Genomic DNA, 26,076 nt, shown 5'->3' with positions numbered 1-26,076 from the left:
TCAAAATGATTGAAATTTAATGTGAAATGTGATTTAATATAAATAATACTGAAGACCCAAATAATACCGAAGACTCATAGGTATTCCTCCTTTTTTGTTTGTGTTTGGCAAGAGACTTACTCTCAGAGGCAAAGGCCCTGAGACTTTGCATAGCAACAATAATATGGAATCCTGCAATGCTCTTGTGTTTTGCAGTTCCCACAGAACCTTATGCTAAGATGTTGAGATACAGTTTGGGCTAGTGAATTCCTGCCTCTATAAACATAAAAAGCAGAGGGAAGTCTGGAAAGAGGCAATGAAAAATATAAGTATTCTTAAATGCTGAAAGACTCCAATTACAGGTTATCCTGGCTGCAGAATATCAAACTTTCTGTTGAGCAAATTCCTAAAAGCAGAACCAAAGAAATAAGCAATAAAGTACAAAAGATATTCAAATAAAGAGCATCCATGCTTTTGAATGGACTGATGTAGGTCAGAGAAACAAGAAAACCATCGTTGGAATGGTACATGCACTCTCTGTAGAAAAGTTAAACAGTGCTGTTTAATCTTCAATAGAATTTGAGGCCTGGAAGATCATAGGAAAGTCCAAGAATCTAACATTTAAGAGAAAAAGAAAACCCAAGCACTATTGCAGGACGAATCCCAAGAAAGTACACAAAAGAGAAATCAAAGCAAAGGTCCCATGCCTTTCAAAATGATGAGAGTATACAATTAAAATAAAATATGCAAAAAATGCTAAATTGAAGAAAAATGTTAATAGGTTGTTATGCATTCACATACCCTGCAGAAATGAACTGAAAAATACCTTATAAACTGTTTGGCTAAGCTGCATCTATATACTTCAGCAAATAAGGAAGAAATGAATACTGTCAAGTCAACACAGAAAATCCAACTATCTGCACCAATTTAACCCCAAACTACAACTGAATTAAGAATGTTCATGTAAAGGCCTAGAACCTGCTGTAGCTAAGAAAAATCCAACCATCTTAGAAAGAAGGAAACATAAAATAGTTAGGTGTTTGAACTTTACCCTATAGCTGATAAAAGAAAAATCATACAATCAAAAGAAATAAACATCATGAGACAAAAATACTTTAAATCAAGAGACAATGACTCCTGTGGGTAAGAAATATTATTAATCAAACAAGCTTGTTCCTGGAACTTCCTGCAGAGGAAAATCACAGTTAAATGGTACTCGCTTGAGCATGTGCAGAGGGCAAACCTGCGAAAGGAAAACAATGAGCCAACTCTTTAAGGATTAAAATTTTCTCTTTGGTAAGAGGACATTGTTCCACCCAAATTGGTTCTGTGGACTGCCATACTAAAGGCAAAGCAGTGGGCTTTGAATAGCTCATTATGAATTTCAATCATCTATCACCAATCTTGTATCAAATTGAATCATAAGATCCCTTCCCCACAGGTTTACATGGATAGGAAGGATCACTGGCTTGAGACGTGCTGTTTTGCCTCCCTCAAGGGAAGTTACTGTTAACCAATTTGTGCTGATTGGGCTCCTCCGACTCCCCACACTGCTGGAGACTCACTGCACGGCCAATCCTGAGGCCACTGGGAAGCTGCTATCACCGAAACATCCGCTCCCAGTCCAACACAGCCTCAAAGGATCTACCATTTAATAAATAAGTCCTGGTTGGCTTCTGTTCCTTAATAAATTCAGTGACAGCCAAAATATTAGGGTGCAAGGTGCGGTCAGTAGACCCAAAGCCCTTAGCTCCACGCACAACAGCCTGTCCCCCAGCCGGAAGGACATAAGGTAAAATCACTAGTTGTGCAAAAGAATCCCCTTTCTTTAATGTCATAGGAACATTGGTTTCAAACTGTATCTGTATCACACCCTCATAATCCCAATCTATAACTCCTGGTATGACAAAAACTCCCTTTTTCCCTGCAGAAGACCTTGGAAGAATTAAACCCACAGTTCCCTGTGGCAAGGGTCCCCTCAATTGAGAAGGCATGAGAACCACAATCCCTGGAAAAGAAACAAATCTATCCTCCTGATTAATCAAATCTATACCTGTTAATACCTAAGTGGGTATAGGGCAACCATGCATTAGAAAAGGAGGGGAAAGAATTTGTAGTACAGTACAACCAACAAGCAAGCAGAATGATTTGCACTGAACCCTTCAGAAAAGACAATAAAGGCTGGCATGGGGAGAGAAAACATAATCCTTCATTCACATTAGTGAGGAGAAAAAGGTATTTTCTTTAGAAACAATCGGCTGCAGACATTTTAGGTTTTCAGTCTGAACTGGCTACCTTAAGCAGACTGAAAAACTGCAAAATGACAATAGGCAGGCTCCTCTGTTTTTAAAGAGAGCCTTAAGCAATTTGAGAAGACACAGCCAGATATCTATTAACCATTTAAACTACCTCAAGGAAAGGAAAGCAGATCAAAGCTTCTCACCTTCCTGGATTAAAAGGAAACATTTGCTCAGGCATTGTGAGCTTAATGCTGTTGGCCTTCGCAAAGAGTGCCCTTTTCAGCTCACTCAAAATCACCCAGTCTCCAACATGCTCTACAGCACAGGAGCTGGCAACACAGTTTGAGGCACAGAAGACATTTAAATAAGCAGCGAGGAGGAAGGCAGCAAGTCCTGCCAACGTTCCTTTCTGCTGTTCCTTCCAGTCCTGGGGTATCAAGTCACAAGAACTTTCAAGCAACCCCAATGCAAAAGTGGAGCATAACCCAGTCTTTTCCAGACTCTTTCTAAGTGCCCTCATAATCTGATACGACAAAGAAGACCAATTGTACTGAGCTTGACCCTGGGCATTAACAACCTGAGTTACAGGGAAAGCTTGCATTCCCGCTTCTAACTCTTCACTAGACAACGCTCCCTTATCTCTTTCCATCTGAAATCCTTTACACACTGCGCTCACCATCGGCTTTTCAGGGGCCAAAGGAGAGCCCAAGGAATTAACATCCTGAACCCCTGCTGTCTCTGCATTAGCAGCTACTGTAGCTGTTTTTGCCTTAGGGGCTGAAACTGGAGAAGTTTTAACCTTCTCCCCTTGGAGCCGAGAATCGGGCAGGGACGGTCCCTGATTGCCTGTTTCTGATCTCTTTCGGTTAGATCCCAATGCAATCCCTACCTTTGCTATCGCATCTCTACACCTTTGCCACAACAACACAGTCGCTATGGGCGCACGGGGGGAGGTCAACAACACCATCCCTATTCTCTCCCAATCCTGCAGATTTAAAGAGCCCGCTTCCGGGTAGGATGGGCAATAGCTCTCTATATCCTCCAATAATTCCACTAGTGATTCCACACTATGCACTACCTGACCAGAGGCTTCTATAAGCCCCTTCAACTCTTCCGCGTGCTGCAGTCGCTGAGCTGATTCCTGTTGTCCCATACTCACGTTGAGCGCGCTGCGCTGAGGATCCAGACTATCTCAGTCTCTTATGAATAGGGCGATCACGTCCGGGTCGCCACCAATGTTGAGGTGGCAAACAGACGCAACACAAAGGTAGTATATTCCGGGGGTGACCCAGAGCAAAAGCAGGAGCCCCCTTTTATTGAGATTTTGTAACCAAGTAAATCATTAACAACCAGTGCAGTCTTCCTCCAATGACAGTCAGGACATCCCAGAAAAGGTGGAACTTCCCCATGTGTCACATCCTGCCAACACCCAGTTTTCCCTCCATAAGGGAAGTGCCTGATCCTCACGTATCCCTCAAACACCTCCTTGTCACATGTGTGCTCTTTACACATCCCCCTCCCCTCAATCTTGTGACTGCTGCTAGCCTCCCAAAACCTCCTCCCCATTCCATTGTTTTCCTCCTGACCTGGGTTCAACCTCTCTGGCTTGGACCTGCTTCCCTTGTTATAACTTGCCTAAACCAGTTCCATCCTGTTCTCCCCACCTCTGCCCAGTCCTGTGGTGACCTGCTGCCCTGCTCTGTCCCAATGACCTAACCTATAGATGCGTGTGTGCTAATACCGACGTACAATGTGGCTTGCCAGCATTGCACGCGATAAGAACCTTTAACATTTGACAGCTCCCCTGCCAGGCTTGATGCGGCTTGCCGACATCAACCCCAGAATCACTCCCACACACGACAAGGGCCAGAGTGCACAGAAATGCTGGACCCCATTGGCCTTTGGCCTTGAAGCAGAGTACATCTGGTGCGTTCTTGAGAAGTTACCTTTTCTTTTTCTTTTTTTGGCCTTGGTTCTGACTTTACGTTACCGGTTGCAAAGGCAATCTTTGCGGAGAAATCCCTGGAGATTTGGCGAGAAGACTATAATTACACAATTAGGCACATAATTAAACATCACCTCCTGCAACCTCCTGGATTGATCAAGGAACAGGTGGAGAACTTGAGGAAAAACATGTTTGTGAGAAATCCCCACTGCGTCCCATAGCCCGACACTTGACAAAACTCACTAAATAATCACCTTTTTAGAGAATCCGTAGATATTTATTAATGAATATATTTGAACTATCACATTTCTGCACACCATGGATGATCGGATGGGGGCTGTCCACCCTCCTCTCCTTTGTTTGTAGGTGACCCCACCTTCTATGCCCTACCAGTGAACCTAAGATCACCAACTTTGATATTTGGGAGGGGCAGACTAGGATTAACAGTCACAAAATATGGATTTGTTACACCTGTACACTTGAACATTTAGGAAAGGTCAGCAAATTTATCTAGACCAGGTGTGAGGAATCTGTGGCCCTCCACCTGTTGCTGCGTTACAGTTCCCATCACCCCCCAGGCCATTGGTCACGTTTTCTGGGGCTGATGGGAGTTGTAGTTCAGCAGCACCTGAACAGAAGAAGAGCCTGTTGGATCAATCAGGCCAATGGCCCATCAAGCACAGTAGCCTGTTTTCACAGTGGGCAACCAGATGCCTATGGGAAATGCATAATAATAATAATAATAATAATAATAATAATAATAATAATAATAATAATAATTTATTATTTATTATTTATACCCTGCCCATCTGGCTGGGCTTTCCCTACCACTCTGGGTGGCTTCCAACAAACATTACAATACATCAAATATCACAGATTAATAACTTCCCTAAACAGGGCTGCCTTTAGGTATTTTCTAAATGTCAGGTAGTTGTTTATCTCGCTGACCTCTGATGGGAGGGCGTTCCACAGGACGGGTGCCACTACCGAGAAGGCCCTCTGCCTGGTTCCCTGTAGCTTTGCTTCTCGCAGTGAGGGAACCGCCAGAAGGCCCTCGGCGCTGGATCTCAGTGTCCGGGCTGAACAATGGGGATGGAGACGCTTCTTCAGGTATACTGGACCGAGGCCCCCACAAGCAGGGCTCAAGCACAAGAGCCCTCAGACCCACCAACAGCCTTCCACAGCTTCTTCCTGCTAAGCACTGTCTGAATAAATATCTGTCCTGAATCTCCCAACATTCAGCTTAGACGGGAAGTTCAAAGGTTCCCCATCCCCAGTCTAGACCCATTGCAGTCTAGCACATTGGGGGAAACCTGGTCACTTTGATTGCAATTCTCTGGAGAGCGTTATGCCCTGTTCTTCCATTCCCCCTCTCTTATTCCTTTACTCTCTTTCCCCGAGTTGTTGTAATTTTAGGTATTAACCTTTATCACTCATCCTACTTTCCCACAACACATCCTCTTGCCCTTTTCCCTCAGAGCAGAGAGATCTCCCTTCCTGCTTTTTAAGCCCCTGCCCTCCTTCAGCATGTCTATCTCCTGGCCACCTTTATGTCGCTTTTAACTGTCAGTAATGCCCTTCGTCCAACCAAAGAGCTATGTGTGGCCCAGGGGCAAGACGGGTGAATTAGGAGGCACTGGGTGGGCTGTGGCACTGAGGCCCACTGCTGGACCATGGCCCAGTCTTTCAGAAGTGCTAGGAAAGGTCATGCCGACCCAGTGGTGTAGCACCGGGCGCAACATTTTGGGGGGGCGCTCGCACTCGCAGCTCTCTGCCCCTGCCTGCAGGGCCAGAGCATCCACAAAGGTGAGCTAGGCAACCGCCTAGAGCGCTGTCATGGAGGGGGCACTGCCAACCTGCCCCCTGCCCGCCGCCCTCCACTCGCCGCCCACCGCCCACCGCTTTCCCTCCTGTTTCCCTTGCTGCTGAGGCGCTTCCCTGCAATGCCCTGCAGGGGGCGCAGGGCCGCGCCGCACAGCAGGGAGGCGGGGGGATTTGAGCGTGCGCGCGCCCAGCGCATCAGCGACGGCACCGACCAGCTGGCCGAGCGCCATGAGCCCAGCGGGGGCAAGGCTTCAGCGCTCTCCAGCCAGCCAGCCGGCCACCGCCAGCACACCTCAGAGCCGATTCGAGGGGCTGCTTCGCTGCAGCTGCTCACACAAGCCAGAGGCGCAAAGCGAGGCACGCGCCTTCCTTCCCCTCAGTAGCGCCCACATGCCCTCATGCATAAAACATGGCGTGGGAGGAGGGGGAGGCGGTGGCGGCGCCCAGCAGAGCCACTTGCCCCGCGTCACCGGGCTTCCCCAGAGCCGCCGCCGCTGTTGCTGCTGCTGGTGGCCACACACCCCACTGGCCAGAGAGGAAACTGGGTGTCCTCGTTTCCTGCTGGGCCCGCATCATTTCGAGCTGCAGCCTCTCGTGGCCTTGGAGCTCCCTCCGCACTTGAACTGTCGCTGCCTGCTGAGGAACAAGGGCGTAGGCAGGGGGGGCAGGAGGGGGCAGCTGCCCCCCCTAGAAGCAAAAAAATTAATGTATTTTACAGACCATAACCAGCACTTTTCCCCTCCAAAAACTGAAGTGGAAAGGGCTTTGCTTTAGCAAGAGCAGCTAAGTCTCCGCTTGCTGGGGGGGGAACACAGCAGTAACAAAAACACATCAAATAAATATAACAAAGTGGCTACCAGTAGTTAAGCAGTTAAGACAATGGAGCATATATCCCCAGGCAAGATTCGATAGCTGACCATTTCACCCTATTGTTCTTAAGTGGGAGTTGTTAATGAGCATTCAGGAGCATTAAGAGTTCTATTGGCGATTTAATGAGGGTGCAGACTCAGAGGATTCAATTTGACTAAGGTGGCTCTGCAAGGCTAAAAAGAAGTGAATAAGAAAGGGGGGAGGCTGTAGCTTTGACAGACACAGTGATGTTTATAAAAAGCATTGGTGTTCCAGTCTGCCCCTCCTCCTGCATCTGTATACTGTAAATCAGGGGTGGCCACCTCCCAAGAGACTCTGATCTACTCAGAGTTTAAAACTGGGGGTGATCTACCCCCTTTTGGGGGGTTCAGGTCAAAGCTGTTGAGTTTTTTTTTAAGGAAGGGAAGCTTCTTTTAGGAGGGAGGGAGGCCCATTTTTGTTTAGGGCTTCAGGTCATAGTTCAACTTTTTTGAGGGAGGAGGAAAATTTTGGGTGAGCTTTTTTTTAGGGGTGCCAGTGACCTACCAGTGATCTACCACAGACATCCAGTGATCTACTGGTAGATCACAATCTACCTGTTGGACGTGCCTGCTGTAAATCAAGCAGAGAGAAAGCTGCTTACAAGGCTCCTGTACATGCAGAGTTCCAGCATCACAGCGTCACCCAGAGGCACCCACAAATATGAGTTATCCCTCTCTCTATTTCTTCCTTCCTTCCCTCCCTCTTCCATCCTTAATAAAATATGGGGGGGGCAGATAAGCCCCACATAGAAAGCCCATCAACATGGGGGGATGACTCTTTCAAATACGGTATTTACCAGTAATTGGGGGGGGGGAGGCACCTAGGCCTCTAGGAGTTGGCTGCTATGCCTAGGAGTAGGACAATTCAAGAAAGCAGAACGATGCATATGGTATGGTAATATATCAATAGAATCGTAGAATTGTAGTTGGAAGGGACCACAAGGGTCATCTAGTCCAACCCGCTGCAATGCAGGATTTTTTCCCTAAGGTGGGGCTTGAACCATGGTTGAAATATTATGCTGATATGCAGCAACGCCTCGGAGCCGTCGTGGCTGCGGCCATGCCTTGCCCCGCCCTTGCCCGCCTTTCCCACCCCCTCTCGCCTGCCCGACCCTCCTGTCATCTTGCTGCAGAGTTCCAGCATCACAGCGTCATCCAGAGACACCCACAAATATGAGTTATCTCTCTCTCTATTTCTTCCTTCCTTCCCTCCCTCTTCCATCCTTAATAAAATACGGGGGGGGGCAGATAAGCCCCACATAGAAAGCCCATCAACATGGGGGGATGACTCTTTCAAATACGGTATTTACCAGTAATTGGGGGGGCACCAGGCCTCTAGGAGTTGGATGCTATGCCTAGGAGTAGGACAATTCAAGAAAGCAGAATGATGCATATGCTATGGTAATATATCAATAGAATCATAGAATTGTAGTCGGAAGGGACCACAAGGGTCATCTAGTCCAACCCCCTGCAATGCAGGATTTTTTTCCTAAGGTGGGGCTTGAACCATGGTTGAAATATTATGCTGATATGCAGCAACGCCTCGGAGCCGTCGTGGCTGCGGCCGTGTCTTGCCTCACCCTCGCCCGCCCTGCCACCCCCTCTCGCCTGCCCGACCCTCCCGTCCTCTCCAGCCAAGCAGGGTAGCCGCCAACGCTACCAGCCCCAGAAGCACAAGGTGGCCGCTGCTGCCGCCGCCACGATGTCATCAGGCCCGCTGGCCCTTTAGCCCCGCCCACTTCATGGCCCCTCCCCTTCCGTGCCTTGGCCCCGCCCCTGAACGACCATGGCTTGCCCCCCCCCCAGTTTTGATCCTGGCTACGCCCCTGCTGAGGAACCGGCCTTGGAGGCGCAGGACCAAGCGCGGGCCTTTCAGGAGTAAGTGCGCCTGCGAGGCGGGCGCTTTGGGTTTGGCCCCTAAGAAAGAGTGTGTGCCCAATTTCTCCTTTCATTTCTGCTGCCTTCCCTCCCTCCCTCTGCCTCCCTCTCTACCAAAGACCTGTAAACCACTGTTACCTTCTTAAGTGGGTTTGCTTAAAATTTAGATTTTGCTTAAAATTTCTGTACAGTACTGGGAAGTCACTGGCGTGAATGAACATTTCCAATGCCTTATAGTTTTTGAGTTATAGCTTGGTTGGTAGCGCAAGAGACTCTTAATCTCAGGGTCATGGGTTCAAGTCCCATGTGGGGTGAAATATCTGATGATCCTTGTGGTCCTTTCAGACTATTCTGTAATGAAAATTAGAGAAATGTCATATACATGCATAATGCACTTTTTAAAGCAATTTTTTAAAAAGCAATGTGGGATAAAGTTGCTTGTGACTGGGCCCCTTCTGGGGTTAGGGGCCCTGAAACTTCAACATTGTTGGATACTGGAAAAGATGATTTTATTAAGAAACAAATTCAGCACACGTGTGCTCAGTACACAGAATTGAATGCTGCATCTATGCTCACCGAAATAACTCGACTTCGGCACCACATTATCTTGTATAAGGAGGTCAATCCTGATGAGCAGGTTGCAAACTGGTCAGCTTTAGATTTGCTTCGCTGGGTGTATAAGTGGAAGCTGCAAGAAAGTTTAACTAACTTTGTTGTCACATTAAGAATCTTTCTTACTATCACTGTTTCCACAGCGAGTTGTGAAAGAAGTTTCTCAAAACTTAAACTAATTAAAACATATCAGAGATCTACAATGAGCCAAGAAAGACTGAGTAATCTAGCAATACTGTCCATTGAGAGAGACTTTAATGTAGATTTCAATTCCGTTGTTGAAAAAATTGCGCTAATTAAAAGCAGGCGAATTAAAATTAATCTGTATATACAGATTGATATCTTGCACTTCTATTAAAGAATACAATTAGAGGTACAGGATTGAGGAAGTTGGCTCCATCTAGCCCAGTCTTGGATCATCTCCAGGGTATGGTTCCATTTTGATGTTTAGTTTTTGTTCTTGATATTGTTTGTCGTTTACGATGGTTGTGAGACGACATAAAATAGCATGGCCCATGCTAGGTTACTACATTTGTAGATTTGTATTCATAGACCTGCTGAAAATGTGGAGAATGTGTAATGCATGTTCACACTCAATAGAGTGTTTGAAAATAAACTTGTATTTAGATGCATTTTACTTTAATTACATCAGTATTTTCATACCAAACAATACATGTGCTTAGGGGGTAAGGGTTTCTTTAACTAATCTAGTGGAAGAGACTTGAGTGCTAAAATCCACGGGTTAGGGGGCGCAAATTAATTGCCTTGCCCCGGGTGCTGACAACCCACGCTATGCCACTGTGCCAACCTCCTGTGCCCCTCTCTGACCCATGTCACAATGTAAAACCACAATGCAGTGGGAGGGTTTTCAAATATCTAAAGGGCTGTCACATAGAATATGAAGCAAGCTTGTTTTCTTCTGCTCTGGAGGGTAGGACCTGAAACAGTGGATTGATTCAAGTGACAAGAAAAAAGATTCAGAGAAAACTATAGGAAGAATTTTCTGACAGCTGTTCGACAATGTAAATAACTCCCTCAGCAGGTGGTGGACTCTACTTCCTTGGAAGTTTTTAATTGGAGGTAGGTTGGCCATCTGTCATGGATGCTTTAGTTGTGATTCCTGCATTGTAGGGGGTTGGACTAAATAACCCTCAGGGTCCCTTCCAACTCTATGATTCTATGATTCAATTAAACATGTATTTATTCAGGCCTACACTGGCGCCATAAAGGGAGTTCACCATTATTAAAAATAATGGTGATTTCTTTATCATCGTCTTGCCAAAGCTCAAGAGGAATAAAATCGTATTTTCATTCAACATTGAACAACAACATTATGTAACTTCATCAAACTCAGTCAGAAGAGACTGGTACATAAATACTTCTCCACTTTGCCGCTCAGGGTGGGGTGGGGTTATGCTGCCCAGGTGGGACTGAATTGAATCCTCTTTGGCTCTCAAGCCATGTACGCCAGGCATGTTCTCTGGGTCTACCAAGCAGATTTTAGATGCTGTTGATTTGCTAGCTCTGTTGCTGATAGGACTCAAGAAGGACGTTGGAGTAAAAGGCAGGCACCTAATAAGTCACCTTCTGCTGTTCCTATCGCCACTACCTGAAGCAACACCAGAGATGCTGAACACAAAATGCCCACTGACTTTGATAAGGGATCCCAATGCACCCTTGAATTGGTACAGACCAGGAGACTACCACATTAGTGGGGTCATATCCGCAGCACCTGTTGTGTTCAAACCAAACGTCTTCAATGAGCCTCCCTTTACCAGAGTTTATATGTACCGGTAAGTCCTTATGTGCCTAGTGTTGTAAAAGCTTTATGCAAAGTGAATCTGACCTCATGGAGACCAAATGTTTTTGTCTGCTGGGCATGGCCCTCATTTCTGGTACTTTTCTTTGGTAAATCATGTCTTCTATTTACGTCCCTTTGGAGGAAAATGTTCAGATTCATTCTGAATGTCAGAAAGTCATCTACTGCAAACAGTGTGCTTTCATCCACTCTAGTAAGACATTTGTATTAGAATAGCCCACTCCTCAAAGATTTGGGCAGGAAGAGGTTGATGGATCTCAGGTGTAAAATGCTGCAGATCCATTTCATGCAGGGGCGTAGCCAGGATGAAAATCAGGGGGGGCAAGGGGCGGGGAGCAAGGGGCGGGGCCAAGGGGCAGGGGCGGGGCCACATCGGAGCAGCCTGAAATCGGGCTGCTCCGACTCCCTCCTCCCCCTCCGCGATAGGAAGGGACGAGGGGGAGCCAGGATCAGCCCGAAATCGGGCTGCTCCGACTCCCTCCTCCCCCTCCGCGATCGGAAGGGACGAGGGGGAGCTAGGATCAGCCCGAAATCGGGCTGCTCCGACTCCCTCCTCCCCCTCCGCGATAGGAAGGGACGAGGGGGAGCCAGGATCAGCCCGAAATCGGGCTGCTCCGACTCCCTCCTCTCCCTCCGCGATCGGAAGGGACGAGGGGGAGCTAGGATCAGCCCGAAATCGGGCTGCTCCGACTCCCTCCTCCCCCTCCGCGATAGGAACGGACGAGGGGGAGCCAGGATCAGCCCGAAATCGGGCTGCTCCGACTCCCTCCTCCCCCTCCGCGATAGGAACGGACGAGGGGGAGCCAGGATCAGCCCGAAATTGGGCTGCTCCAACTCCCTCCTCCGCCTCCGCGATAGGAACGGACGAGGGGGAGCCAGGATCAGCCCGAAATCGGGCTGCTCCGACTCCCTCCTCCCCCTCCGCGATAGGAACGGACGAGGGGGAGCCAGGATCAGCCCGAAATCGGGCTGCTCCGACTCCCTCCTCCCCCTCCGCGATAGGAAGGGACGAGGGGGAGCCAGGATCAGCCCGAAATCGGGCTGCTCCGACTCCCTCCTCCCCCTCCGCGATCGGAAGGGACGAGGGGGAGCCAGGATCAGCCCGAAATCGGGCTGCTCCGATCCCCTCCTCCCCCTCTGCAATCGCTGGGGCAGGTGGAGGGAAAGCCCCAGAGCCGCGCAAAGCGGTTGCCTGGCTTTCCCTCCGCCCGCCCCACAGCCAGCCAGCTAGAAGGGACGTCTCCCTTCTCCCTTGCTGGCTGTGGGGCGGAGGGAGGGAAAGCCAGCCAAACGCTTTGCGCGGCTCTGGTGCTTTCCCGCCATCCGCCCCACAGCTAGCCAGGGAGAAGGGAGACGGCACCGGGCGGGCAGTGGGGCAGGCTGGCCAGTGGCCCTGCTTCTAGGGGGGGCAATTGCCCCCTCCTGCCCCCCTGCCTACGCCCATGATTTCGTGATCCCCTCCCCCCCAATCACAGGTAAGGATGACACAATCTGGTCTCTGTGTGAAAAGAATGTCAAGGTGACACACACTTTTTTCCAGGGAAGGAGCCCTAGTCTACTGGCATATCCTGTCCTTCTTGTTTGCCATTCGGGAAGTCAATCAGAACCACAGGCTTTTCCCCAACCTCACCCTGGGCTATGACATCTATGACAACTTTTACGACGCCAGAATGACTTGTGGTGCCATGGTGGACCTGCTCTGCCCTGGGCAAGCAAACATCCCAAACTATTCCTGTGGACCATGGAATAAAGTATTGGCTGTTATTGAGGGGGCTGACTCTGACAAATCCAAAGATATTTCCACCATGTCAAGCATCTACAAAACCCCACAGGTATGAATGTCAGGAGGGAAGGAAAAATCCCGAATATTATTTGCAGTTTCTTTGGAGAGATGTGAAAATGTCATTCCTGCTTCTAAGGCAGAAGGGGAGTTTGCCTTCAACCCCCTCTTAACATAGATGAGTCAGGGGATTCTGGAGTCTGGGTCTGAGTGGCTTTCCATTTGTCATGTGGTTTTTAAGCATGGGTCCAAGCCATTTCTCCCTCACCCTACTCCTTTCCCAGGGAAAACCCTGTATTTTATGGTGATGGATCTTTGAGGAAATTGTCAAAACTAATGCAGAAGAATGGAGTAGGTAAAGAAAGCTAGTGCCATGTGAGATACAGATGAACAAATATGCAAAAGGAGACATTAAAGAAATGAGGCAAAATACAAAAAAGTGCATGACAAGGCAATGGAACTTCATTCATCTCTGAAACAAACGCTTTGAGCTTAGGCTAAGCAAACCTTAGATAAACCTCAAAATATTTTTTTAAAACAATTGTCAAGTAGCACCTTAGAGACCAACTAAGTTTGTACTTGGTATAAGCTTTTGAGTCCATGCACACTTCTTCAGATATTCTTCTTCTACCTGGACGCTCGGATAATTTCTATATAGAGTGGCTTCTTTCCGACACTAACTCTAATGTGTCAGTGAAGGTAGCCAAATTCTGTGCTAGAGTCATAAAAATTCTGTCTAATCTAACTAGCAGTGTCCAAATATCTTCAGAACATCTTCAGGACTAGCTAAAGAGGACCCAGTGTTATTAATCACTGTAGTCTACCTCCCTAAGTAGTAACACTCCTTTTAATCAGTTTTCTTTTAAACAATTGTTAAAACCTATATTTATTGCCTATTTTTAGATTATTACTGTTTTTCTTTTATTGTTTTATGTATTGCATATTTATGTGTGCTGGTCAAGAACCGCAATAAATCAATCAATCCATTCTTCTTCAGATATCCTACAGATACTTCAGAACTTAGATAAAACTGTAAAAGTAAGAGCAATTTACAGTAAAGTCAAGACTTGAGATTTACATTCCTAATCTGTCCTCCTTATTATTGACATATTTATATGCTACCTTTACTCATGAAAGATAATTAGGTTTATGAAAAATAACTGGAGCACTTAGCTTTAATGGTATAGAAGGGTCTCTCTATGCCCCCCTATAGCCCCCTCTCTATGGCTCCCTTTAATCAAAGGATAGAAGATATGGCAAGTCTTAGAATCATAGAATGATAGAATATTGAAAGAAACCCAAGGGTCATCTAGTCCAACCCCCTGCAATGCAGGAATCTCAGCTAATGCATCCATGACAGATGGCCATCCAACCTCTGCCTAAAAACCTCCGAGGAAGGAGAGTCAACAGCCTCTGAGAGAGACCATTCCACTGTCAAACAGCGCTTACAGTCAAAAGGTTTTTCCGTATGTCCTATTGGAATCTCCTTTCCTGCAACTTGAAGCCATCGGTTCGAGTCCTACCCTCCAGAGCAGGAGAAAACAAACATGTTCCCTCTTCCATGTGGCCCTTAAGATATTTAAATATAGCTACCATATCTACTCTCAGTCTTCTCTTTTCCAGGCTAAACATAGAGCCTTGATCATCCTAGTTGGACTCTTCTACCCACGTTCTAGCTTGCCAAAATGCTTCTTAAATTGTGGTGCCCAGAACTGGACACAGTATTCCAGGTGTGGTCTGACCAAGGCAGAATACGGTGGTACTATTATTTCCCTTGATCTGGACACTATACAACATGTGTTTGTGGACATGTATTATGATGTTTGGAAAGCATTCATGAATAATATAGCATGTTATAAACAATTGTATATATATTAGAACCATCATTTATATTGTTGTTGTCGTTTAGTTGTTTAGTCGTGTCCGACTCTTCGTGACCCCACGGACCATAGCACGCCAGGCACTCGGGTCTTCCACTGCCTCCCGCAGCTTGGTCACACTCATGTTCGTAGCTTCGAGAACACTGTCCAACTATCTCATCCTCTGTCGTCCCCTTCTCCTAGTGCCCTCAATCTTTCCCAACATCAGGGTCGTTTCCAAGGATTCTTCTCTTCTCATGAGGTGGCCAAAGTACTGGAGCCTCTGGTTCACGATCTGTCCTTCCAGTGAGCACTCAGGGCTGATTTCCTTAAGAATGGATAGGTTTGATCTTCTTGCAGTCCATGGGACTCTCAAGAGTCTCTTCCAGCACCATAATTCAAAAGCATCAATTCTTCGGCGATCAGCCTTCTTTATGGTCCAGCTCTCACTTCCATATATACATGGACAAAGACAACAGGCATCATTTATATACCACTGTATTAGATAAGTATGTATAGAATAATAGTTTCTCCCTTGTTTGTTTATGAACCTTTCTTTCCTTGTTTTTCTTGGTTCAACTGAAATATTTTCAATAAAAAATAGAATTTAAAAAGTAAGAAAAAAATCTTATCTTTTAAAAAGGTGGCTTCTCCCCATATGAACTGACTTTTATAATTTCCCCTTCCTTCTTTCGCAGCTAGTATGTGTGTTCTGCTTAGATTTATAAACAACAAACAAACAACCAATCATCTCTGAAGGTGAGGTTTTGAGGAGTACAGGGAGGAGAGCAATTCTTAAATGTCTTCACAAATTTTGGCACCCAGGAGTGGGAGCTTTGTTCTAAGTATTCCTGTCTGGCCCTACACCCTGAAATGATCTATTCTTATTATATGCTTTCAGTCTTAATCAGGACTCTAGCCACATAAGATTTCATTTCACATAAGCGGCATATCAGGAGGTTGGACTAGATGCCCCTTGTGGTCCCTTCCGATTTGACGATTCTGTGATTCGCTAGCATTGTATCTAGTGTTGATGAAATACAGGGATGCAGTATAAAAATGCAGAACCACACTTTTGTGGTTCTGTGGAAAGCATGTAAATATTCATATTCAAAGCACAGTAATCAGATCTTGATAGTGAATGGAGGAAGGATTTGTCTACCTCCACAGGAGCTCAATGCAGTGTCGTCTAGTGGATGAAATGAATTCTAATAAGTAAAAATGGAACATTTAAATAAGGCAAGAAAAAGTTATTATTTTGCATTGTGCCATTGTAAACCCAAAATGTCAAACTATATTTATTCTTCAAAGATTAGTAGTACACTTATTTATTAGTAGTACATTTATTTGGGATAAATCTTAAGAAAAGTGAGCTGATGGTATCAGGAGGAGGATTTCATCTTCCAGATATGAGTTTATGCCACAAGGCATATCTTTTATCACGTACAAGCAACAGGCAAGTTTCTTCTGCTACATATACCTCAGCAATCTAGTGTAGATACCTATTTAGACATCTGTAGGACAGATCCTGAAGCTGAGGCTCCAATACTTTGGCCACCTCATGAGAAGAGAAGATTCCCTGGTAAAGACCCTGATGTTGGGAAAGATGGAGGGCACAAGGAGAAGGGGACGGCAGAGGACGAGATGGTTGGACAGTGTTCTCGAAGCTACGAACATGAGTTTGACCAAACTGCGGGAGGCAGTGGAAGACAGGAGTGCCTGGCGTGCTCTGGTCCATGGGGTCACAAAGAGTCGGACATGACTAAACGACTAAACAACAACAACAAAAAGGGTTTGTGGCAACTAATTTTATATAGAAGAACTGATGGCTATTATAGGTATAATGTGAGCTTAAAATGTTCATTGTAATTGTTTGAGAGCTTTTCCTTTAAAAAAAATGTTCTTTTTTACCTTAAATGTGACACTTTAACGAAAAATAATAATGATTAAGTAAAAAAATGCAATCAGGACATAACATAAAGCAAACACAGCACATTTCAAAGACTGTCACCTTTTCTTGAAAGAAAACAACTACATAAATATGGGGTGTTGTTAAGCTCCCTGGGGTAGAGCTCCTCAGCCCTCATGAAACTGTGTCTTCCTTCTGTTTCCCATATCAGAGAAATGGGATTTTGTTGGGGGTGAGAACAGCAATCTCTTCTGTTCCCTCATATTTTACCATTTTGAATACTCATTTAAACATCCTTAAAACATCAGTGACCTTCCCTTCTTCTCTTTCCATGGTGTATTTTGCATTCCATAAATCCCTGCATGTTTTGCATAAACTGAACCATTCAGTATTCCATTATTACATCCACCGAAACATATTTACACTGTTGAACTTATCTTAAAGCTGCAAGTGTTTTCAAATCTCTTCTGTTCTTTACTAGGTCAGTTATGGTTTTGTTTCTGATGCTCTTAATGATAAAACTCAGTTCCCGTTTGTCTACCGAATGGTCCCCAAAGAAGAGCATCAGTATCTGGGGATAGTCCAACTCCTCCTGCACTTCAACTGGACTTGGATTGGCCTCGTTGCTCCAGACACCGAGAACGGGGATAGATTCATGAGGACCTTGATGCCTCTGCTAACCAGGAACACAGTTTGTGCTGCCTTCTCAATTAGCATCCCAATACAGACTGTGAAAATACCATCGCTTTCTAAAATATCTTTCACGTGGAACAAAGTCAATGTATTAGTCTACTATGGAGAGATACGGTTCTTCTATAGTTCAATATTTCTTCTGCAAATTAAGATTGAAAGGCATATGAGACCCATTTTGGGGAAAGTCTGGATCACAACAGCTTTGTGGGACCTCATCCTGAACCTGTCTTATGATCTGCTTTCTCCCCTGAACATTCATGGGTTTTTCTCTTTCTTGACTCGTATTAAAAGAAGGCCAAACTATGACGACTATGAAACATTTCTCTATTCTATGTTTCGGTTTGCAGAGAAATCATATAATTGTTCATATTCAAAGCATGTGTTATCTGTGAAAGGAAGGAAAAGGTGCAGGGAAGTTGACACTCTGGAGTCCCTGCCTGACGAAATGATTGAGAAAACCCTGTCTCCGGATAACTACAGTATTTACAACCTTGTCCTTGCTCTGGCACGGGCCTTAAGGGCTGCGCTTTCCTCCACATCCAATCAGATGGTGGTGAAGGGTAAAAAGAGGCTGAAATATCAAAGGATACAGTCTTGGCAGGTATTCCTGTTTCCCTCTCAGATATATTTGCTGAACCGGAATCGGTGCTGTGAATTCCTTTCTCAGGTGAAATCAGGTTTGCCTCAACACTGACTTAGCTTTGACTCCATTTACTGTAGATTGTTACCCGCATCCTAATTTAGCTGCTGACAAGACAATCTGCCTCCACTTTACCACCTGATTCCTCAGCAAGGCTTCCTGCTATTACTAGCCAAGGAAGCTGATGTCAACACAAAACTTCTAGCTACCTTACTTTGACAAATAGGAAGCTTGTGCTTGCAGAATTATTCCAAGGGTGCAGAATGAAGTTTATGCATCTCATAGCTTTAAACTGTCCCAATAGGCTGAAGCAGACCGACTAGGTCACAGATCCATTGCCCAAACACACACACATACACAAAGTGTCAGTCTGTACAAAGTTCTTCAGAGATTAGGCCATGTTATCCAGATGGTTTTCTTCTTTTCTAAATGTACATGCTTTCTTTGCTGTTCTAGCTTCACCCTTTCCTAGGTGATTCCCAGTTTTACAATAATTCCATGGAAGGAGTGTATTTGGATGAGAATGGGCAGTTGACAGTCGAATCTGACATTGTGAACTGGGTGCCATTTCCCAACAAATCCTTTGGTGCAGTGAAATTTGGGAGCATAAGCAGACAGGGATCCTCAGGCACAAAATTCACCATTGACCAAGAGGCTCTTGCGTGGTCCAGGATGTTCAACCAGGTTTGGAAAACTCATTCATTGCATTGTTTTCCCTTTTAGAGGTATGTTAACCTCTGACACAGCTGCTCCGAATACCTTTCTGTTTCAACTAGTTTGTTTCTCTGGATTTTTGATATTTTTAAATGATTACAATGATTGCAGATTTGTACTGTGTTTACTAGACCTTTGTAATAATGGCAGGCAGCTCCATCTCCTAAACCCAAGGCCAATACAGTCTCCATGTAATTCTCTCTTCTTGATTATCTATTTCTGCCCCAACTGTGTCCCAAGGAATTTGTCCCATGGGTCAAAAAAAGCATCAAACACCACAAGGGTTCCCGTTTCATGGCGGTTGGACCACAGCTCTGTCAGATCTGGCTTCACAGAGCTTCCGGGGAAGGTGGAGGGGAAGTGGGAGGGAAGTCAATTAAGATTTATGTTTGAAATTGTTAAATGTGAATTATTATTATTTTGAAAATTAATAAAATGTTATCAAAAATAAAAAAAGCATCAAACACCAAAGCCGTGTCTATTCCACATAGACTGAGACTGTACACTGGCGGAGAAATTACTTTCATTGATGCCTTCTGTCTTTTTGGTCAGACCCTTCCTCATGCCAGGTGTACCAAAAGCTGTCGCCCTGGATATGCCAAGAAGGTTCAGAAAGGGAAACCCATTTGCTGCCACGCTTGTGCTCCATGTGCGGAAGGGATGATCTCCACTCAGGAAGGTAGGAGACTTCAGAGGAAGATGCCACAAAAACAATGAAATATGTCCTTTGTTGATGAGTATTCAGGTATAATCTTCTGGTTGAATTTAATAAAGGTTCAATAGTAATGTACATAAGCTTAATAAAGCTTTCCAGGTACTACTGAGACAGCCTTGAGTATGTAAGAATTAGGCAGTGTTGCTGCATCTGCTAGGCTCCCTTGAATCAGTACCGGGGGGCAAAGTAGCTAGGATGTTTGGTTTGTACTGGGAAGACCGGAGTTCCAGTCCATGGTCGTCCAAAGAATTTTTTAAATGTAAATTACACCCATCTGAGAATACCTGGTATTGGGGTGAGATCAGATATAGCTGCAATTAACAACTTGGAGCTTCTAGAACAGGGGTCAGCAAACTTTTTCAGCAGGGGGCCGGTCCACTGTCCCTCAGACCTTGTGGGGGGGGCAGACTATATTTTGAAAAAAACCTATGAATGAATTCCTATGCCCCACAAATAACCCAGACAGGGGCGTACCCAGGATCAAACCAGGGGGGGCAAGCCATGGTCGTTCAGGTTGTGACATTTCAGAACGGAAAAGGTGAATGAAACAAAAAATTTAAGAAAATTATATATAGTCTAAGAGAGGCTAGAAATCAAAGCAAGGTGGGGGGGGACTTCGACTGCTCAGGACAGGCTAGCAGTTAAAGTCTGAAAGGATTAAGATCGGATTTAAAGATAAGGAGTGAATGAGAGGGTGGGGGGAAAGAAGCGAGGAGGAGTGCGTGCCTTGTTGCAGGGGGAAAAATATTAGCCTCCTCGTTTCATCACTTTATAACCATTTTTTTAAAAAATTGCTTCGGGGGGGGGGCTCGCTGGGTACGCCCATGAACCCAGAGATGCATTTTAAATAAAGGGACACATTCTACTCATGTAAGAACAGCAGGCAGGCCCCACAAATAACCCGGAGATGCATTTTAAATAAAAGAACACATTGTTCTCATGTAAAAACATACCGATTCCCGGACCGTCTGCGGGTCGAATTTAGAAGGCGATTGGGCCGCATCCGGCACCCGGGCCTTAGTTTGGGGACTCTGTTCTAGAACACTCCAAGCTCTTCCTTGGGACGTGAATAAGGGGGTATCTGCACTTGGGACATACACAGAAAGGACCAACTCTGTGTTGATTAGCAGACACTGCAAGTCCCATCACTGTTTCCATTTGTAGGGGATAGTTGGATTCAAAATTGACCCCCCCCTTTTTTTTTTTACAAGTCTGCAGGAATATGTTCATGCAGATGCTCTTCTTTTTCCAGATGCAGATCACTGCACCAAATGTCCAGAAGATCAACACCCTAACAAGGACAGAGATCAATGCATCCCCAAAATTATCACCTTCCTGTCCTATGATGAATATCTGGGGACCCTCTTGGCTTCCACTGTCCTGTTTTTGTCCTTAATCACAGGCCTTGTTTTAGGAATATTCATTAAATATCTTGACACTCCCATAGTCAAAGCCAACAACAGGGACCTTTCCTACATCCTCCTGGTCTCTCTCCTCCTTTCCTTTTTGTCCTCCTTTCTGTTTATAGGCCGGCCAAAGAAAGTGACCTGCCTTCTCAGGCAGACGGCCTTTGGCATCATCTTCTCAGTTGCTGTCTCTTCTTTGTTGGCAAAAACTATTACCGTTGTGCTGGCCTTCCTGGCCACTAAGCCAGGAAACCGGGTGAGGAGATGGCTGGGAAAGAGTCTGGCTAATTCCATTGTCATTTCCTGTTCCGGTATCCAAATTCTCATCTGTGTCATCTGGCTGGGTACCTCTCCTCCATTCCCAGACTCTGACATACACTCCCAGGCTGGAGAGATCATCCTGCAATGTAACGAAGGGTCTGTTGACATGTTTTACACAGTCCTTGGCTACATGGGCTTCCTGGCTGCCATCTGCTTCATGGTGGCTTTCCTAGCCAGGAAGCTGCCTGGGTCCTTCAATGAAGCCAAGCTGATCACCTTCAGCATGCTGGTCTTCTGCAGTGTGTGGGTGTCCTTTGTTCCCACCTACCTGAGCACAAAGGGGAAGAACATGGTAGCTGTGCAGATCTTCTCTATGTTGGCCTCCAGTGCTGGGCTTCTGGGCTGCATCTTCCTTCCCAAGTGCTACATTATTGTACTCAGGCCTAGTTTGAACGCAAAGGAGCACCTGACTACAAAGACTTAATATGGCACCTGATTCCTAAAATATGTTTTTTTGTTTTTGCAATTGATAGCCAGCAAGGTACCGGTAGCAATAAAGCGAGGACACATGAGATGGGGATGTAGATCCTTAGAAGCTATTCTGTTGGAAATCAGAACACAAAATTATCATTTGAATCATATTCCACCCTTACCACTGTTCATTTTTCTCCTGCTAAACCTTATTTATGAATTCTTTTCTGAAGACTGCTGGTATATTTTTCCTACATAATAAGAATTCATTATCATAATTCAATAATAATGAATGCTGTTCATTAAGAAAATAAGAATTCCTTAGTTTTACAAATAAATTGCTTATGCATTGTTTTTCAAAATGAAAAGAAACATATTCCAGTAGCATCTCTTTATTTCCTGCTGTGACTCAAGAGAGTCACCTTGAATTTTGGTGCCATGGGTGTTCTTTACATGGTACAAGGTGCCAAACATTTTTAAAGCAGATGACACACAACAGGCATGAGTCATGTCCAAAATATACTGGGTATTTTCAAAATATGCAAGGATATATTGGCAAGTTATTAAAATAGATTTGCACCTTTCAAATCAGTTTGTCTCATACTTATTTTGCTTTGCACATTCATATAGCAGTTGATGCACAATTGGTGCATGATTCATGTCCTCAAATATTCTGGAAAATTTTACACAAATTAGTTCTCTTTTTCCCTCCTGTTAAAAGTATAAAAACTACGCAAGGCACTCTCTGTTTAAAGTTTAAAGAACATTAAGTTTTAACCTAGGTGGAATCTACACACATATAAAAACCATTCTGAAAATGCCTTTTTAAAAGTGTTTTTAAAAAAATGCATTGAATTTTCCATCAGTGTCACATTGTATATTGCACTTAAAACACACTTAAAACATTTTCTTTGCAGCTGTATAGCTGACTCCCTAGTGTATTTGTAGTTGCAGATTAAATTTACTTTTTTTCATAAAGATTTTTATTGGTTTTCACATAAACACACAAATTAACAAATATAAAACAAACACACACACACACACACAAAATCTCTTGCATCTTATACTCTTCTGTCTTAATATAATTCGCTCCACCGAGCTAAGACTTCCCTCCCTCCCATCCTTATTCAAAGTCAATTTGTAGGATTTATTTTAGTCCTGCAAGTGTCCTTAAACTTCTACAGTTCCTCTCCATATATTCAACGAATTTACTCCATTCTTTTTGGAACCTTGTTTCCCCCTGGTATCGGATCCCGTGGGTCAACTTAGCTACTTCTGCATAGTCCATCATCTTCGTCCTCCACTCCTCAACTGACGGTAAGTCCTGTAATTTCCATTTTTGGGCCAATAAAGTTCTTGCCGTGGTTGTAGCATACATAAACAATCTCTGATCTTTAGCAATTTCCCCTCCCATTATACCCAATAAAAAAGCTTCAGGTTTTTTGGGAAATGTGTATCTAAACATCTTTTTCAATTCATTATATATCATTTCCCAATATCTTTTCACCTTCTCACATGCCCACCACATATGAAAAAATTCACCATCTTTCTCTTGACATTTCCAGCACTTTTTGCTACTTGTTCTACCCTGTTTCTCTGAAAATAAGACGTAGCCATAAAATAAGACGTAGCAGGATTTTTAAGCATTCAAGGAATATAAGCCATACCCCAAAAATATGACATAGTGATAGGCGCAGCAGCAACACCAGCCGCAGCAGCAGGAGGAGGAAAAAATAAGACATCCCCTGAAAATAAGCCATAGTGTGTTTTTTGGAGGAGAAATAAATATAAGACAGTGTCTTATTTTCGGAGAAACACGGTATACATTTTTGCCAATTTAACTGGTGTTAAATACCATCTAATTGCAGATTAAATTTACAATGCAGGTTGGTGACACGTTGCTAAAACATCTTACATTGATTAAACTGTTACAGAGTAACTGATACTCTGAGGCACCTAAGATGGCAGAGGAGGGGGGAGGACAAGGACCCCAAGGGCCAGCTGCACCAAAGGCTTTGATCTCATGATGCTCAAGTCTGCATACACGACTCAGGCTGCACTTGGCATGTAGCCAGAGATAAGAATCTCTTTGTTCATCTTGAGAAACAAGAAGGAGCAATTCATCAGGCGGATGGAACTGTTATCAAAAGTTTGGCTCAGGGAACTGTATCTTTAAATAGCCTTAATGCTACAATTAAGATTACCATCTATGCTCCTCATATGCAGGATAATCTTTTGAGTGTTTCTCAACTTGCTTTTCAAGGTTTTAAAGTGGTGTTTACTAAATACCTGGGAGTAAATATGACTGGTAAAAATATAGATTTGTTTAAAAATAATTATGAAAAACTGTGGAATGAAATTAAAAGAGATCTAGATATGTGGACCAATTTGAAATTATCTTTGTTAGGCCGAATTTCAGTGATAAAAATCAATGTATTGCCAAAAACGTTGTTTTTGTTTCAAGCGTTACCTATTGTGGAAAAGCAAGGATGGTTTAAATAATGGCAAAAAGCATTATCAAGGTTTATCTGGCAGGGGAAGAAACCCAGAATTAAATACAAGTTATTAACAGATACGAAAGAAAGGGGAGGCTTCTCATTGCCAGATCTAAAGTTATATTTTGAAGCTGCAGCATTTTGCTGGATGAAAGAATGGTTTCTGCTTGATAATACTGATGTTTTAGATTTAGAAGGTTTTGACAATGCATTTGGTTGCCATGCATATTTGTGGTATGACAAGATCAAGATCCATAAAGGTTTTTAATGTCATATTATAAGAAAATCATTGTACAATGTATGGGATAGATATAAAGATCTCTTAGAAAGAAAAACACCCAGGTGGATTTCACCTTTAGAGGCAAAAGTAAATAAAGAGTTGAATATGGAGACCAGGTGGCTGACGTATAAGGAATTACTGGTAGAAGAGCATGAGCAATTTAAGTTAAAAACATATGATCAGTTGAAAAGTTATTTGAATGATTGGTTGCAGTATTATCAAATAAATGAAATGTATAAGTTGGATTAAAAAAAATTGGTTTTCAAATTGAAAAGTCAAAATTGGAAACAGAATTGTTAGAGCCTAAAATTAAGAATCTCTCAAGGATGTATAATTTGTTGTTGGAGTGGCACACTAAAGATGAACAGACAAAATCAGTTATGACTGAGTGGGCAAAAGATGTAGGACATAATATAATGATAGAAGATTGGGAAAGGTTATGGAAGAAGAATATGAAGTTTACTGGATGTAATGTGTTGAAAGAGAATATGATGAAGATGATGTATAGATGGTACCGTACACCAATAAAACTGGCAAAGATGTACCATAAACAAGATAATAAATGTTGGAAATGTAAGAAAGTGGAAGGAACCTTTTACCATATGTGGTGGACATGCCCCCAAGTGAATAGCTTCTGGGATAAGATTTATAATGAGTTGAAAAAAGTGTTTAAAAACACGTTTATTAAGAACCCAGAAGCTTTTCTTTTTTAAAAAAAATATTATTAAGGATTTTCAACTTATGCATTTTCCATATCATCATAACATGCAATATCCTGAATACAAAAAAGACAAAATTTAAAAGGGCACAAAAAGGGGGGGGAGAGAAAAGAAAAATATGAAAAACAGCAAAAAAAGAGAAATTTTTTAAATCTCATCTAATATTACTTAACATAACTTCGACCTCCCCAATCCACCCTTCCCGAGTCTGTTTTAAGCCCAACTTCAACAGTTTTCTTATTTAACAAATTATTCCTATATCATAGTCTAATTTATTACATAATTGATTATATTCACATTCTATAAAATATCCTTCAAAAATACTTAATCAAATATCTAAACTAAACCCCTTAGCCCAGTGGTTCCCAACAGGTGGTCCAGGGACCCCCAGGGGTCCGCGAGCTATGCCAGAGGGGTCCGCAAGATGCTATTAGAATAAAAAATATATTAAATATATTTCGTATGATAACAGATTTTTTATTTTGGCCGCTTCCTGCATGAGCAGAGTCTAGCGCAAAACTAGAATTAGATAGAGGCAGTAGTTCTGCTGTATGCCGTTAGGTGGCGCTTTACAAACACTCCCCAAGATGCTTTGCGCGTGTCGGCTTCATTTGTGCGCTACTGCGCAGGTACCCTGTCTTCTCCATTCCCCTCCCTCCTCCCTGGCGCGCGCTGCCTCTTTGCAAAACAGTAGTGTTTGTAAACAAAGCGTTGTTTTTCGCGGAAGCTACAGTTCGCGTAGTTAAAAATAGACCATTGGTTAAAAAGTGGTTCATTAAAACGACAAAGGCCTACAGATGAAGAGGAAGAACTGTAAAAAACGTATAAATATAAAATATAAAAAGACTCTTAATTTGGCTCTCACTTTTTAATTTTAGGATTAGGAATTAATGGGGGTCCTTGTCACAATAGCGGCTCGATGAGGGGTCCTCGAGAAAATTTTGTTG

At 43.9% G+C, this 26,076-nt stretch overlaps 1 protein-coding gene across 1 annotated transcript; it reads left to right on the top strand.

Moving 5' to 3' along the window:
- Nucleotides 1-17,279: 17,279 nt before the first annotated feature.
- Nucleotides 17,280-21,648, top strand: LOC118077697 (vomeronasal type-2 receptor 26-like). The gene is made up of 3 exons (XM_035101407.2): nucleotides 17,280-18,029; nucleotides 19,335-19,461; nucleotides 20,750-21,648. Exons 1-3 carry the CDS (start codon nucleotides 17,280-17,282, stop codon nucleotides 21,646-21,648), a joined length of 1,776 nt encoding a protein of 591 aa, XP_034957298.2.
- The last annotated feature ends 4,428 nt before the right edge of the window (nucleotides 21,649-26,076 follow it).

This window comes from Zootoca vivipara, chromosome 2, assembly GCF_963506605.1.
Source record: "Zootoca vivipara chromosome 2, rZooViv1.1, whole genome shotgun sequence".
Lineage (NCBI taxonomy): Eukaryota > Metazoa > Chordata > Lepidosauria > Squamata > Lacertidae > Zootoca > Zootoca vivipara.
Note: the sequence above shows the minus strand (reverse complement) of the source record. Positions and strands in the feature narration are given on the sequence as shown.

What these genes read in the sequence shown, in the direction of transcription:
- LOC118077697 (XM_035101407.2), top strand. Translation starts at nt 17,280, where the DNA reads ATGGTCCCCAAAGAAGAGCATCAGTATCTGGGGATAGTCCAACTCCTC. An exon ending in AAAGGATACAGTCTTGGCAG is followed by an intron (nt 18,030 to 19,334) that starts GTATTCCTGTTT and finishes CTTTTTGGTCAG; the next exon opens with ACCCTTCCTCATGCCAGGTG. An exon ending in GATGATCTCCACTCAGGAAG is followed by an intron (nt 19,462 to 20,749) that starts GTAGGAGACTTC and finishes TTCTTTTTCCAG; the next exon opens with ATGCAGATCACTGCACCAAA.